The following is a 14,428-nucleotide window of genomic DNA, read 5'->3' as shown; positions in this document are numbered from 1 at the left end:
GCAGACTCTAGGGTACTTTTGCCAGCTGGACTGGACTACCAGTCTGTGAGGAGGGCTTCAGATGTGTTGTCCTAGGTCATAAGGGATGACCTGTCACCCAGGTCGGAGAGAAGAGCTCCATGGACCTTGGGACTTTAAAAGGTGCAGCTAAAGAGGCTGCAGGAATAACATAATGATCCTATCCAGTTTCTGGCTCATTTTTTCCTCTCCTTAAGCCATTATCTATAAGTCAGAACATCTAACTGGTGCCCTCCTGAACATTTACAGAAAGAATCTGATCCAGTAAATGTTAAATTCATTAGAGTGATAAATGCAGAATGAGGTAAAAGCGCAGGAAATTCAGTTGTCCTTGTCAGTCTCTTGATCCAAGTGAAAAAATGAATTTAAATTTTACCAAAGCCTTTTTCTTGTGAAATAATCCTTGCATGATAGGAAAAGTTTTCTCCATGGATCGGTGGTGTATTCAATAAGAATGCCTTGCATTTCTTTAGAAAAGTTATTTTAGCAATGGCTCTATAGAAAATAATCACAGATGTAAATTTCCCTCTCTGTCTTAACCATGGCAAGTAGTGAAAAAAGCTCAGATTAGGAGTTAGTAAAGGGAGGATTTTAGACCTTATTGACAGTAAATTCAGAACTTTTATCTGCCACGTACATTTTCTGTGCTTTGTTTTTGATCTGCTTTAAAGATTTTTGTTTATCATATCTCCTTGAAATTGCACAGCACTTCACATTGTTTTTCTTGTGTGTGTGTGTGTGTGTGTTTTACAGGAAAATGAAGTGCTATAGAACATATGCTATCTCTATAATTTAGTAGTATATGTAAGAGGGGAGACAGGTCCTTATATAAATTTCGATATGTAGCATATATATATATGTTGGTTAAACTAATCAGGTGTAGCTAAAACTATAGTCATCTTTTAAAGCTTTCAAGAAAAATTGTTTTGTTATTAGAGTCTTCAAGTACATATTCAGCTATTTTTATGTAACCATAACCATTCTCTATCCTAGTCTTTCTAAAAGAATTATATAAATAACCACACATTTATGTAATAGTTTCCGTGTTATAAATATACCCAAGGAGTAATTCTTTATGTCAGAAAATGAGGAAACAGCCTTATCTCATTTCGTTTATAAAGAAGCCAAAGCACTGTATGTTAACTAACTGGAATTTAAATAAAAACTTAAAAAAAAAAGCCACCAAAGCAAAGGTAAATCAAATGACTTGTCTAACCTTCCTAGATAAATAAAATAATTTTAATGATAAGTGATCTTAAACTAATAATCTATGAGCAAAGGGCAAATCTTTGGGAGGAAGGAATGCTGGAAAAGGAAGAAAAATGATTTAATTTGAAGGAACAAAGTGGTCTATTGCTGGTTACACACTCACTCTATCCACAAGCACCTTCAGCTTTCAGATCAGATATGGTACCTACCTTATCACATATGAGAAAGTCATTCTTGGCCATTCTTATTACTCTAGGTGTCCACCAACACTACCCATTGCTCTTCATTTAACAATAAAATGAAATTTTACCTCTAGAATAACCCAGAGTTTGGGGAAGTAAATAAAGTTAAACTATAAAATTTCCCCTGTGTTTATGGAACTGAGATGAATTAATTCTACACTTTTCTGTGGTGGGGTGATTGCTGTCAGATTTGCTTTGTTTATACTTTGAAAAAAAACTAGACTGCTATTCATTTTCTTTTCAAAATTTTGGCAATTATTTCCTAATTATATGGTTGATGCATGCATGTTGTAGAAATTTTGGAAAATAAAGAAATAATGAAAAAAATACATTAGCCACAGTCCCACAACCAGAAATGATCACCATTCAGATTTTATGAAACTTGAATCATATTATACAGAGTTTTGTATCCTGCTAGTTCATTTAATACTGTATTTTGACTACAGTCCAATACCATATTTTTCAAATGTTCATTTTAATGGCTGCATTGTGTTCTGTTGCTTTTTGTCTTTTTTAAAGTAAATCTCATTTATTCATTTTATTGGCATTTTGGTTTTCCTTCATTCTTTCTCTCTCTCTTTGCATTGACCATTTTTACTCATTAAAACTTCATTTGCGTGTCTTAGTGTTTCCTTAGTATAGATTCAAAACTACTTTCTAGAAATTGAGCACCAATGTGTATTTGCATCAAAAGAGTAAGATAAGTCCCATTTTCACCCTTGCCATGTAGTCTAATTTTCTTAAAGCCTTTACTTCTTAATAGACAGGAAATCATATTTCATTGTTTTAAATTACAGTTCCTAAATTACTATGTATTTAAAATTTTGGTGCTTAAAAGCTATTTATATTCTTCATTATTCCAATTTTGTTATCCATTCTTTAATTTGTTAAAATATTAGTCTGGCTAAACAAGTAGCTGATTTTTTGTAGTAAAATACATCTTTTTCTTTCAAGTTTTTTTGTTTATTTTTTTCTTAGAATGATCTGTCATATTCAGGAACTAGATACATATGTATCCATATTGTGTTTTAGTTTTGTGATTTTTTTTTTATATTTAGCACTCTAATACATTAGAAACTTACTTTTATTTATGACATGAGGAAATAATATAACCTGATTTTCCCTTAAACACTATATGTACATGTATATATGTATGTATCCATGTTTCTGTATACCTATACGTGTACTTGGATATATGATTTATTATGTGTGCTTAGTTATATAGTAAAGGTATACACTGAGGTCTGTAACAATGTGTTATATATATTTTTATGTTGATTTGCTTATAGATTTTTTTTCCTCTCAGAACCACATTATTTTAATGATCTCAGCTTTCTACTTTTTAAAAATATACAGTAGGAAAAATCCCTTCTTCTGCTAATGAGATTTTATACATTTTTATTACTTAGGTTTGCCAGACCCTAATAAAAACCATATCTTCAAAGACCTGACGCAGAACCATGGATTTTACACATCCAAAGACTTTTTGCCACTTGTAGCCAAAAGCAGTAAAGCAGGTATAACATTGTTTTGTATTCCTAACATTACCTATGTTGTTTATGTATTATAAATTTATATTAAATCCAGGCTCAGGAGGACACTGTTCAGATCTCAAATCACTTTTGCTACACCGAACATAAATTTAAAAACAAGTATGATGTAATCATTTTCCAGGATCATCCACTTGTTCATTCTTCCAATCAAACATCATCCTAAGGAGTTTTCCACTCTGTCATATAGAGGTCTGCACTGCATCATGTAAAATTGCTTCAGAGTTAGAGTCTTAAACAAACATTGGAAGATGTTCTTTTTTTTTTTTTAAGATTTAATTTATTTATTAGAGAGAGAGAGCACAAGCAGGGGGAGCAGCAGAGGGAGAGGGAGAAGCAGGCTCCCCACTGAGCAGGGAGCCCAACGTGGGGCTCGATCCCAGGACCCTAAGATCATGACCTGAGCCGAAGGCAGACGCTTAACTGACTGAGCCACCCAGGTGCCCTGATTGGAAGATGTTCTTAAAAGAAATAGCAGGAACTTCAGTTTAGGAACTATTTTACATTATATATGTATTTTTTAAATTTTAAAATAGGACAAATTTTCACATATCTTACATCATTTGTGTCTAAGCAGGCAGAAAGAGCCAGTTTCTTGCTGAACAGCAAATTTACGAAGTTAAGGGAAAGCACTTTGATAGACACACTAGTATGTAGTCTCTGTGTAATATCACTTCAGGCAGCCCAAGAGGAGCAACCAGAAGCTAAACCAGTCCTATGCTTTGGTTGTATGAGAGTCAGTCTTAGTAATAAAGACTATAATATAGTCTCTAAACCCAGATCATCTAAATCCTTTAAACATATATTTTTAGTCTTAAACTTCAGCTATTCTATATGTAATTGCATGTGAAAAGATAAAAGCTTACATTTTATCCTACAATTTAAAAAGATAAGCAAATTTCTTTATTCTCAATTAGGTCGTTCTGCAGAAGTTTACAGCTAAACATGTATACCATCTCCACCTTCCTCCTCCCAGGAGAAGGGGATGCTTCTGTACCTGCAACCCTTTCTAAGGAAGATCATAGTACATATAACATATTTTTGAGAATTACAGAGGGCCAGTTATGTAATCCCAAATGCACTCTTCCAAGCAGGATGATTACACTTATTGAGATTATAGGCCTATGCTGCCCGTGGTGCCATTTGATTTATAGTAATTTATCTTATCAATAAATTTACTGAATCTGATAACACAGGTATACCTAACACATAGAGAAACCTGCATCTTACTTTTTTACAAAAATCTTTGTATGGACATCAAGTCTTCATATATATGTCCTTGAGAAATGGACACTTAGAAAGTCATATTTCTTGGGGCACCTGGGTGGCTTAGTTGTTAAGCATCTGCCTCCGGCTCAGGTCATGATCCTGGGGGTCCTGGGATCGAGTCCCACATCGGGCTCCCTGCTTGGCAGGGAGTCTGCTTCTCCCCCTCCCTCTGCCTGCAGCTCTGTCTACTTGTGCTCTCTCTCTGTTAAATAAATAAATACAATCTTAAACAAACAAAAAAAGAGTCATATTTCTTTTATAGCTCTATTTTACAAAGAAACCAGGGAAAAACTGTAAAGGGGAGAAAGTTCATTTTTACTATTTCAGGAAAATAGTTGTTAAAAATTCTCCCGTTACATAGAAAGCACTTATTCGGCACACAAATTTTCAGTGTTTCCTAAATTTAATATATAGCAGGGCTATATGTTAGAAATCCTATAAAATAATATCTAAATAAAATATTTTCATGAAATGCTGTCCATTATGTTAACCCAGCTGATAAAGATCACTTTTTTTCCTTCTAACAAACAGAAATTTAATGACAGCAAGTTAAAAATACATATCATGACTTTGACAAAGCATGTTTTAATTGATTGATTCCAGTTTGTTATGACCTAAACTCTTCAAAATATGTTGTAGCGATCCTTCTAGAAGAAAAAAGAAGCTAAAGGTAGTGACTATGAAATTACATATATGAGCATATTTTTAAAATGGGAATAAAACTGTCTTTCAATGAAGCAGAATAATTTGATAGTGACACTCCATCCTCGAAAACTGCAAGATGCAATTTTACACTGCTTTGAGTACAAGTATCTTTTGAGCTGTCATGCAGAAATGGTTTCTCTACTTGAAAATGGGGTTTTCCTTTCATCATTCAGGAATGTGCGCCTGTCACTCTCCATTGCCGTCGATACGGGGAGTCGTGATCGTACTCGGAGCTGGAGACACTGCTTTCGACTGTGCAACATCCGCTTTATGTTGTGGAGCCCGCCGCGTGTTCATCGTCTTCAGAAAAGGCTTTGTTAATATAAGAGCTGTCCCCGAGGAGGTAAAATGGAACCATCAGAAAATATGGAGCTGTAATGCAACAGATTTTAGATGAAACTGTTAATGTGCAGCCTCCTAGTTAAATCGTTAGAATGTTCTTGAAGTTGTGAAATGCAAATTTAAAAATTTCTGGGCTACCCATGTTTTTTCTTTTTTTTCCCCTAATTCAGACATTCAAAGTAAAAGAAAGTTATTTTATAATACTTTAGTTGGATAAAATGAGAAATCTTTGTCAACACTAAGTGCTTCTTATTCTTAGTGTTAGTATCTTTGAAATGTATTTAACTAGTAACAGTGGAAGGTGCTAAGTCTTCATTTCATAAACAATAGGTATTCGTCACAAAATGTAGGATATTAGGAGAATGTGGTAATTAGAGACATTTGGAATTCTCTACAAGCTGCATTCAAAGTCATATGCCTTGGTCATACTTAAAGTCAATTCATTCTGATATGAAACCAATAGAACAAAGAGATTGCCATTTATTATTTTTTTAAAGAGTTCCATGTAAGCATTATTTAGAATTAATAATGAGTTAACTTACTAAAAGTGACAGATTTAAAATGATTTCATTCTTACAAGTGACTGGTGACTAATCTTGGGTGAGGCATCGGCTGGGTACACATACCATGGACTTCTCAAATTTTAATGCTATTAGAGGAAGATAATGCCTTATAAAGGATATTAGTTCTGAGAACAAGAACAAAATGTGTTTATAGAAGGATAAATTGTGCATTTTATCCAAATCAGTATTATGAATTTGATTTGCTTTAGAATGCCTTAATATATTTGGAGTCTCTGTACCAGGTAAAAATTATACCTGTAGTCAATTGGTAATTTGTCACATGTAGATTAACCACATTACAGATTAATCTCACTAAGATATCAGAGTCACCACTGGTTCGTGGCTGGGTTTCAGATGTCAACTTTATTCTCTGGGCTTTCTTTTATCTATTATACCCATTCAGACTTTTTTCCAAAATCCAAGGTGGACATGGTCATATCATTTTGGGAGTTTTTTTTTTTTTTCTGGAGTGCGATCTATAACATCAATTAGTGAGATTTCATTATGTTACAAATAAAAAGAAAACATCCATCCTGGAATTAAATGACTTGCCTAAGATAAAAGAGGACAGGAGCTAATTTTGATTCATCTGTGTATCTCCATGCATAGCACAGGGCCTCAGCAAAGAATAAATAGTTGACACGTGTTTTGAACTAAATATTTTAAATCTTGTTCTTCTGATTCCAATATCAAAGAAGTTTTCATTATAAAAGCTACACCTTTAGAATTGGAAGGGACGATGACCCCAGATGGAAATGGCAAGTTACTTTATACTTAATCTCATAGTCATCTTCCATTAACGGTAGTAACTAGAAATGAGTGATGACTATTTCTTCTGCCCTCAGTAGAACACACACAAAGAATGAGACCAGGTAATTACTTGAAAGGGTAGAAGTAGACATTCGTTAGTTATTTATTGATTTATTGATTTATTGATTTAATCAACCTATATATATTGAGCATCCATTGTGTCCCAGGCATTGTCTTGGCAATTTTAATACTAAAATTATATCATTATTATTTAATTAATATTAAAATTATACAGCTTCCCTACTGAGGGAAGACACTTGATGATCAAACAAATTAACTATCATATAAATAGTATATTGAAAGGTGATTAGTGCTATGGAGAAAAGTTAATGAATATAGGAGTATAAGGCATATGTATTTGGGGTGAGGGTGTGGTAGAAGAAGTGGCAGGATTTGCCATTGTAAAATGAGATAGGCCAGGAAGGCCTCTCTAATAAGGTGACTTTGGGGCAGAGAAATGAAGACAGTGAGAGAATGTAGACATCTGGGGGCCAAACATTCCAGGCAAGGCAATTGAAGAAGGCTGTTAAACTTCTAGGAATATAAAAAACCTAAGTCAGTGTGACTGGAACAGTGTAAGAGAAGACAGTTTGTGGCACACTGGGTGAGGTCTTGTAGGCATTCATAAGGCCTTTCGTTTTTTTGTGTGAGAGAGGAAACCACTGGACTGTTTTGAGCAGAGAAGCACCAAGATCTGAGTTAAATTTTTAAAAGGACTGCTCTGTTGAAAGTTAACTAAAGAGGTTTGGGTCAGAAGCAGGGAGGCTGCCAGGGGCTAATTGAAAGAGTAGGCTATTAGTCAATGGGACTGGCTTACAGGATGGAAAAGATCAGCAGGTCCTAAGGCCAGAGTTCACTGGGCTGAGCCATGGTTTCCAAACTGTCGAAAAACAATGGGTCTGTGGAACAACAGGTCACCCATCTGCAGTGCAGCTTAGTAGAATTCAAGTGGATCTGGGGCCTAATTAAAACCATAAAACAAATATTTGGATGTTTATTATTGGCTTACAAGAAACCAAATTTTTTATATGATCTTAAAACTACTTGACTAAGCTCCATAAGAACAGGGGCCATGGTCAGCTCTCTTGGTTCCTTTGTTTCTTCCCCCTGCCTAGCACAGTGGTGCCACATATAAAGTGTTCAGCAAAGAATTGTGAAATGAATGTTTTCTGGAGGGAATTGGCATCAGGGCTTCTGGCATTAAGAGAGCTAATACTTTTGGGGCACCTGAGTGGCTCAATCAGTTAAGGGTCAGACTCTTGATTGCGGCTTAGGTCAGGATCTCAGGGTTGTGAGAGCCCCTGCATGGGGCTCTGCGCTCACTGGGGAGTCTTCTTTAGATTCTCTCTTTCCTTCTTCCCCTCTCCCCTTGCCCCTCCCTCCCTCTCTCTCTCTCTCAAATAAATAAAATCTTTAAAAAAAAACCAAAAAACTAATACTTTCCAGGTTAGATCAGTGTTACAGTAATAGACTTTGGAAGGTTCATTTGGTAATTTTAGGCAAAATTCCTCAGCATGAGAGAAGGAATAACATGTAATACATTATCAGAATATGCATAGGTTTTAGGGCTGGGTTATTGGCCAATGCCTGTGCTTTCTTAGGATTCGGGGCTTTCAGAATTTCCAGAGGTTCTGGTATTAATGCCTCATGTCCATTACTTGGTTTTGGCACATCAAAAGTGGGCCCATGACACGACAGCACTAACACTTATGAAACTGGAAAGTCAGGAGGAAGTTCAATATCAAGACAGGATTTTGAGAGAATATATTCTAGGAAAAAATGATAACCAACATGCAAAATTTAATATCAAACCCAATTTCTCTGTATTTCTCCTATTCCTCCCATGCTTTCTACCCCTAATACATTCAAACTGCAACTATGTTTGGTTTCTTTAAAGTCAATGAAGAATGACAAAAATGGATATTTAGGGTTTTTCTCACCATATGTGTGTTGTTTAATGGTTTGAGCTCTTGGATGGAATTTGGGAATAATGTGATTTTTTTGTTGGTTAAGGTCCTCACTGGTAAGCATGTCAGTCAGCATGCATATATGCAAAGCGTCAGTCTAATTCTCAGATGGTTTTAGAGGGAGGGAATGCAGAACGATATAAAGTTCTCTCATCTTTTCATGACAAATATGAATTATTATAAAAGCCAGTTAAGGGGAGCCTGGGTGGCTCAGTCGTTAAGCGTCTGCCTTCGGCTCAGGTCATGATCCCAGGGTCCTGGGATCGAGCCCCACATCGGGCTCCCTGCTCAGCAGGGAAGCCTGCTTCTCCCTCTCCCACTCCTCCTGCTTGTGTTCCCTCTCTCACTGTGTCTCTCTCTGTCAAATAAATAAATAAAATCTTTAAAAAATAAAAAAATAAAAAAAAATAAAAGCCAGTTAAGTTTAACGTTGCATGGTTAGTAACAAAGAACAGTGTGATTGGATCCGGAAATGCTTTAATCTACTAAATTAGGAGGCAACACCCAGTAGATTCAGCAGTGATACCCACATCCCATTTTTCGAATGCAGATGTTCTCAAACTTTAATATGCATCAAAGTCACCTGGAGGGCTTGTTAAACACAGCTTGCTGGGCCTTGGTCCCAGAGTTTCTGATTCAGTAGGTCTGGGAGGGGCCTGAGAATTTGCATTTTTAACAAGTTTCCTGGTGATGCTGAGACTGCTGATCCACTGCTCTTATGTATCATCGATGTAGTTTCCAGCTGTCTAATTAGAGCCATAAGCAGTGTGCTGTTTTGGGGCACTTTCCATCTTAGTTAAGAAAGCATTAATGCTACGGGATACAGGTTTGATGAAACGAAGATATGGAGGCGTCATCAGCATATTGATGTAATTCTGATTCCAAATGTCTTCCAGTCTCCCTTGTGGCCTCACACACATGCTAAATAGGATGCTACTGACAAACTAGCGCTTCTCAGCTGTGGGTCCTTAGGGAAACCAGCCAATCACTCAGCACTATCCTCTAAGAAGATGAGGGAAAATCTGTTAATAATTCCCTCCAGTACTTTCTGCAAGCTTAAATAGGTGAGATTAAATTTCACAGGATAACAGAATCCCCCAAAATGCTGGTATTAAAAGCTGTTGACAGATCAGATAGAACTGCAAGAATGCTTTAGGCAGTTGGGAATCCCTAAAAGGAGGCATGAAGGTCAGGACTCAACAGACTTGCTTGAGTAGATAAATTTAAAGGATAAGGTTGGGGAAGGACTTTGTAGTTCTTATTAATTATTACTGAGAAGAATATGGTACAAAATTATTTTAACAGTACAATCCCACACACAAATTTTAAGAATCTGTTGTTCACATGTTTAATTTCCCAGTATCAGCAAAACATGATAGATCTTTAATTCTGCCATATTTTAAATGGGCTCTCTATAGCACTCTCCAGTGCCCTTTGGCTTCCCCCTATTCATTTGCCAAAATACTAACTGATTTACCTTTGATGTGCCTGTTTCCCCATATTTGAGCTATTCAGAGGGTTAACTGTTTTGATAATTGATGCTACTTTATTATTTCAATAATAAAAATAACAGCACCAGATTGCCTAGTCGGTTAGTGAAAAATTTCTTTGTTACTGCAACTCTGAAATAATACATTTTCTTTTCTGGGGGAAATAATAGATTTTCATGTGAAAGAATGTGCCTTTTAATTGACTCCTTCTGATACCATACAGCATACCCCATAATAGATCCTGTATGTGGCACAATCTATAGGCCTCCTCTCAGATGTTTTTAATATCAAATGATGTTTAAGGGGGTGCTTGGGTGGCTCAGTCGGTTGAGCTTCTACCTTCGGCTCAGGTCGTGATCTCAGGGTCGTGGGATCGAGCCCCGGGGTCGGGCTCCGTGCTCAGTCGGGAGCCTGCATCTCCCTCTCCCTCTGTCCCTCCCCCTGCTCATGCTCTCTGTCGTTCTCTCTCGCTTTCTCTCTCTCTCTCTCAAATAAATAAAACCTGAAGAAAACAAAACAAAAAGCAAATGATGTTTGAGTTACATCCATTGATACTTTCATAACCTACATCTTGCTGGCTAAACATTCATTTTCCTACCAGTAAGTAATGCTAGTTTCTAGTTTTTATTTAATTATAAGAAATATGAACCTGGGACTGTTTTTAGAAAATAACCTCTATATGCTGACAAATTTAATTTTACTTACAAAGGGTGATGCTTATAGCAGCTCTTCAACATTTGGCACCTGCACATCATTTAAGTTGGTATTCTTCACAGAAAGTAATCAGAACCTGTTAACATGATTAGCAATATGAAGATACCTGCACACAAACAAATAAATAAACACACACAATTGCCCCCAGCACACAGAGCTAATTAGTGGCAGCTAAGGGCTCCCCTGGCACAAAGATATTAGGTATTCCTGAATACTTCCATGATGGCTGGGAATGATGTTCCAAGAATCTGTGTTTACATTTTTGAAAAGTGTGAAAATTCAGTGTCACATGAGAAAGTAGAATGGAATGGTTGAAAACGTTTTAACTGAAAGGTGGAGAAGTTGGTTCGACGTTATATACCCTAGTCTGAGAATGCCCATCTGTAAAATTACTGTTCTAATTATATGCTTCTGAAAGCTTTTTCTATCCCCCGAGTCTATATTTTGAACATCGAGAGAAAGATATATAAATGATGTGGGATCTGGACAGGAGGGCTCTGTCTCCTCATGGAATGACAGCAACTCTGTACTGAAAAATTTGGCCCTATCTAGAAATATTACACTTGAAACAAGTTGCAGTTAATGTATCCCCAATCAGTTGGTAAGGTAAAATCTGCTGCATTCAAGACATGATATCAAAGAAACTGGCAGCTGAAGTTGTCAGAATTCTACCCTGCATGCAAATAATTCAGATGGTGAGTAGGACCAAAAACAAAAATAAAAACAAAACAAAAAACAAACAAAAAGCCTATAAATAGTCCAGGAGCCAACAGAAGCCCATGCTTATCCAAGATTATATACTTTACAAGCTTAACGATTTTCAATAATTCCAAGGGGAGGATGGTGACTACATTATGTTGATAAGGAATATCTGTAGAGCTGAAACCTATATATCTTTTTTTTTTTTAAAGATTTTATTTATTTATTTGACAGAGAGAGAGATAGCAAGAGCAGGAACACAAGCAGGGGGAGTGGGTAAGGGAGAAGCAGGCCTCCTGCCGAGCAGGGAGCCCGATGTGGGACTCGATCCCAGGACCCTGGGATCATGACCTGAGCCGAAGGCAGACGCTTAACGACTGAGCCACCCAGGCGCCCGAAACCTATATATCTTTTAAAAAGGTTTAACAATTGTTTATGATTCATATGTATATATGTATTTATGTGTATACATATCTATATGTGTGTATATACATATGTAAACATAAATTCATTAGCAGTGAACATTTCTGTTGTTATCAAGTCACTATCAACCTTTATTACATGGCAATGTGTTATTACTCTATTAATTTTTATGTGAGAGCTAGAAGCCCTTCTCCCATTAGGAATATTCCTCTCAGTTTTCCAGTATCTTCTTTTCTTGTCTTATACATTGAAAATATTAAAAAGTAATTTGTGTAACTTTAAAAATATGCATGTTGGTCAGGCACAAAATCCAAGAGATAAATATAAATGAAAAACATGCATAAATTAATGTAAAAACAAATAATTATCATTTTTTAAAGTTTTTTCTTTTAAAAAGGTGAACTCATCCTTCAAGGCCTGCTCCAAATGTCATTTTTTCTTTGATGGCTTCCTTAGTTTCCTCCTAATTAACCTCTCCTTCCTGTGAGATCTTACAGCTCTTTAAGCTTCCTGTATAATAGCACTTGTCACATAGGGTAGTTATTACTTTATACTCATCCCACAAATTAAAATGCAAGCTCCTACAAATGGATTGGTTCATTCAACTTCTATGTGATTCAAAGTATAGAACAGTGCTTGATCCAAAGCTTCAAATCAGTGAATTGTGTTGAATAATATATTCTGGGCATTGAAAATCTTATAGGAAGACTTTAAATGAAAATGAAATATTCAAAATATATAATTTATACATATACACATACATACACCTCAAAATTACTACTGATAGCTTTTAAATAAGTAATTTTTTTAAAGTTTTAAAATATATCACATTACAATATCAACCTAACATTAAAAGTAGATTGAAAAAAAATTCATTGTTCCTGGTCTTTAGTCTTTTAAAAGATAGCTACAGAATTTAAAAAAAGAAAGAAACTATAACCAAGTAATATAAAAGGTAAAAAATTAATAAACATTTATAGACTCAGGATTAGAAGATAAGAGAGGATCCTTGTTTGAACAGAATTTATATAAAGAGGGATTTCAAGATTGAAGAAGATACTGCAAAGGCACCAAAGTTATGCAGAAGATAATTTTGTGAGATACTCTGATAGCAGCTGGGAATGCTTGACTGCAGCAAAATCTAAGATGAGGAGTGTAAGAGCTAGTCAGATTTAAGAAAATGTCGTCAATCATGAGTAATATTTAAAAATACACTCTTCTTGGGGAGCCTGGGTGGTTCAGTCAGTTAAGCATCTGCCTTTGGCTCAGGTCGTGATCTTGGGGTCCTAGGATTGAGCCCTGAGTCATCCTCCCTGCTCAGCGGGGAGTCGGCTTCTCCCTCTGCCCCTCCGCCCCTCATGCTGGCACTCTGTTTCTCTCTCCCCCTCTCTCTCTAATAAATAAATAAAATCTTTAAAAAATGAAATAAAAATACACTCTTTTTGTTAGAGAAAAAATGTATTTTGTGATGCCTCTGCAAAAACATTTAAGCCCCTAAATTATCCCATGCATTGCTTCTGGTTTTTGCAGTTCAATAGTGTCACAATAAAATAGTTAAGGGGCAACTGTATCCACTGTGTTATACCACTCTCACATGGAAAAATGTTTCTTTCTGTTCAAGATTCTTCAGTTCTAAAAGCTTAAGGTGAAAAAAAAAAAAAATCCAAAGCCTATATACATCATAGTAGGCTAAAAGGAACCTTAACTTGTGGTTTCAGCAAACTTTTTTTTGCCAAAGAATAATTGCCGATTTAGCTTATATAGCCTAGAGAGTAGTAAACCTATCAGAATTGCTCTGCTTTCCCCCACTGACTGTGAGTCTATATAAACTAAAAAGTACAAAATGGGTTAAGAACTGTTTAGTAAATTAAGGAAGATGAGATCAAGAGTGGGTAGGCAGAATTTACTGCCTCTTTCTTGATCTTCCTTCATCTCCTCGGTAACCAAATTCACCAGAAGATTGGATAGTGAAATCAGACCCACACAAATGAGAGATATAACCTGCATCAGGCTTTCTTAACAAGTTCAAGGATATAAGTAAACATGAAGTATGGGGTAAACAAGGAGAGGTGCAGGACCACCAACACGGTTTCCCAGGTCCCACGTTGGTGTATCAAGATGTACTTCAACCCAGATTAATGTGGGGTCTCTAAATAACATCGGTAGCCCCATCACTTACACAAAAGGAAGCTGATTCAACTATAAAATATCTCCAGTTTATACTCAGTTGCATAGTTTATATGACTCTTTGAGAAATCCATACCCAATAAATCCAATTGCCAGGTTTTTTGTTTTTTGTTTTTTGTTTTTTATTCTTATGTTAATCCCCATACATTACATCATTAGTTTTAGATGTAGTGTTCCATGATTCATTGTTTGTGCATAACACCCAGTGCTCCATGCAGAATGTGTCCTCCTCAATACCCA

At 36.0% G+C, this 14,428-nt stretch overlaps 1 protein-coding gene across 1 annotated transcript in view; it reads left to right on the top strand.

The window, feature by feature from the left end:
* The window catches only part of DPYD (dihydropyrimidine dehydrogenase), a 741,385-nt gene that overhangs the window by 291,466 nt on the left and 435,491 nt on the right, over positions 1-14,428 (top strand). Inside the window, exons 7-8 of the mRNA XM_081817099.1 lie at positions 2,879-2,986; positions 5,167-5,336. Of these exons, the coding sequence (XP_081673225.1) occupies positions 2,879-2,986; positions 5,167-5,336 (278 nt within the window). The remainder of the gene's footprint in view (positions 1-2,878; positions 2,987-5,166; positions 5,337-14,428) is intronic.

This window comes from Leptonychotes weddellii, chromosome 4, assembly GCF_054177405.1.
Source record: "Leptonychotes weddellii isolate Sample4059 chromosome 4, ASM5417740v2, whole genome shotgun sequence".
Classification (NCBI taxonomy): domain Eukaryota; kingdom Metazoa; phylum Chordata; class Mammalia; order Carnivora; family Phocidae; genus Leptonychotes; species Leptonychotes weddellii.
The sequence above is the reverse complement of the archived record's forward strand: the minus strand, read 5'-3'. Positions and strand labels throughout refer to the sequence as shown.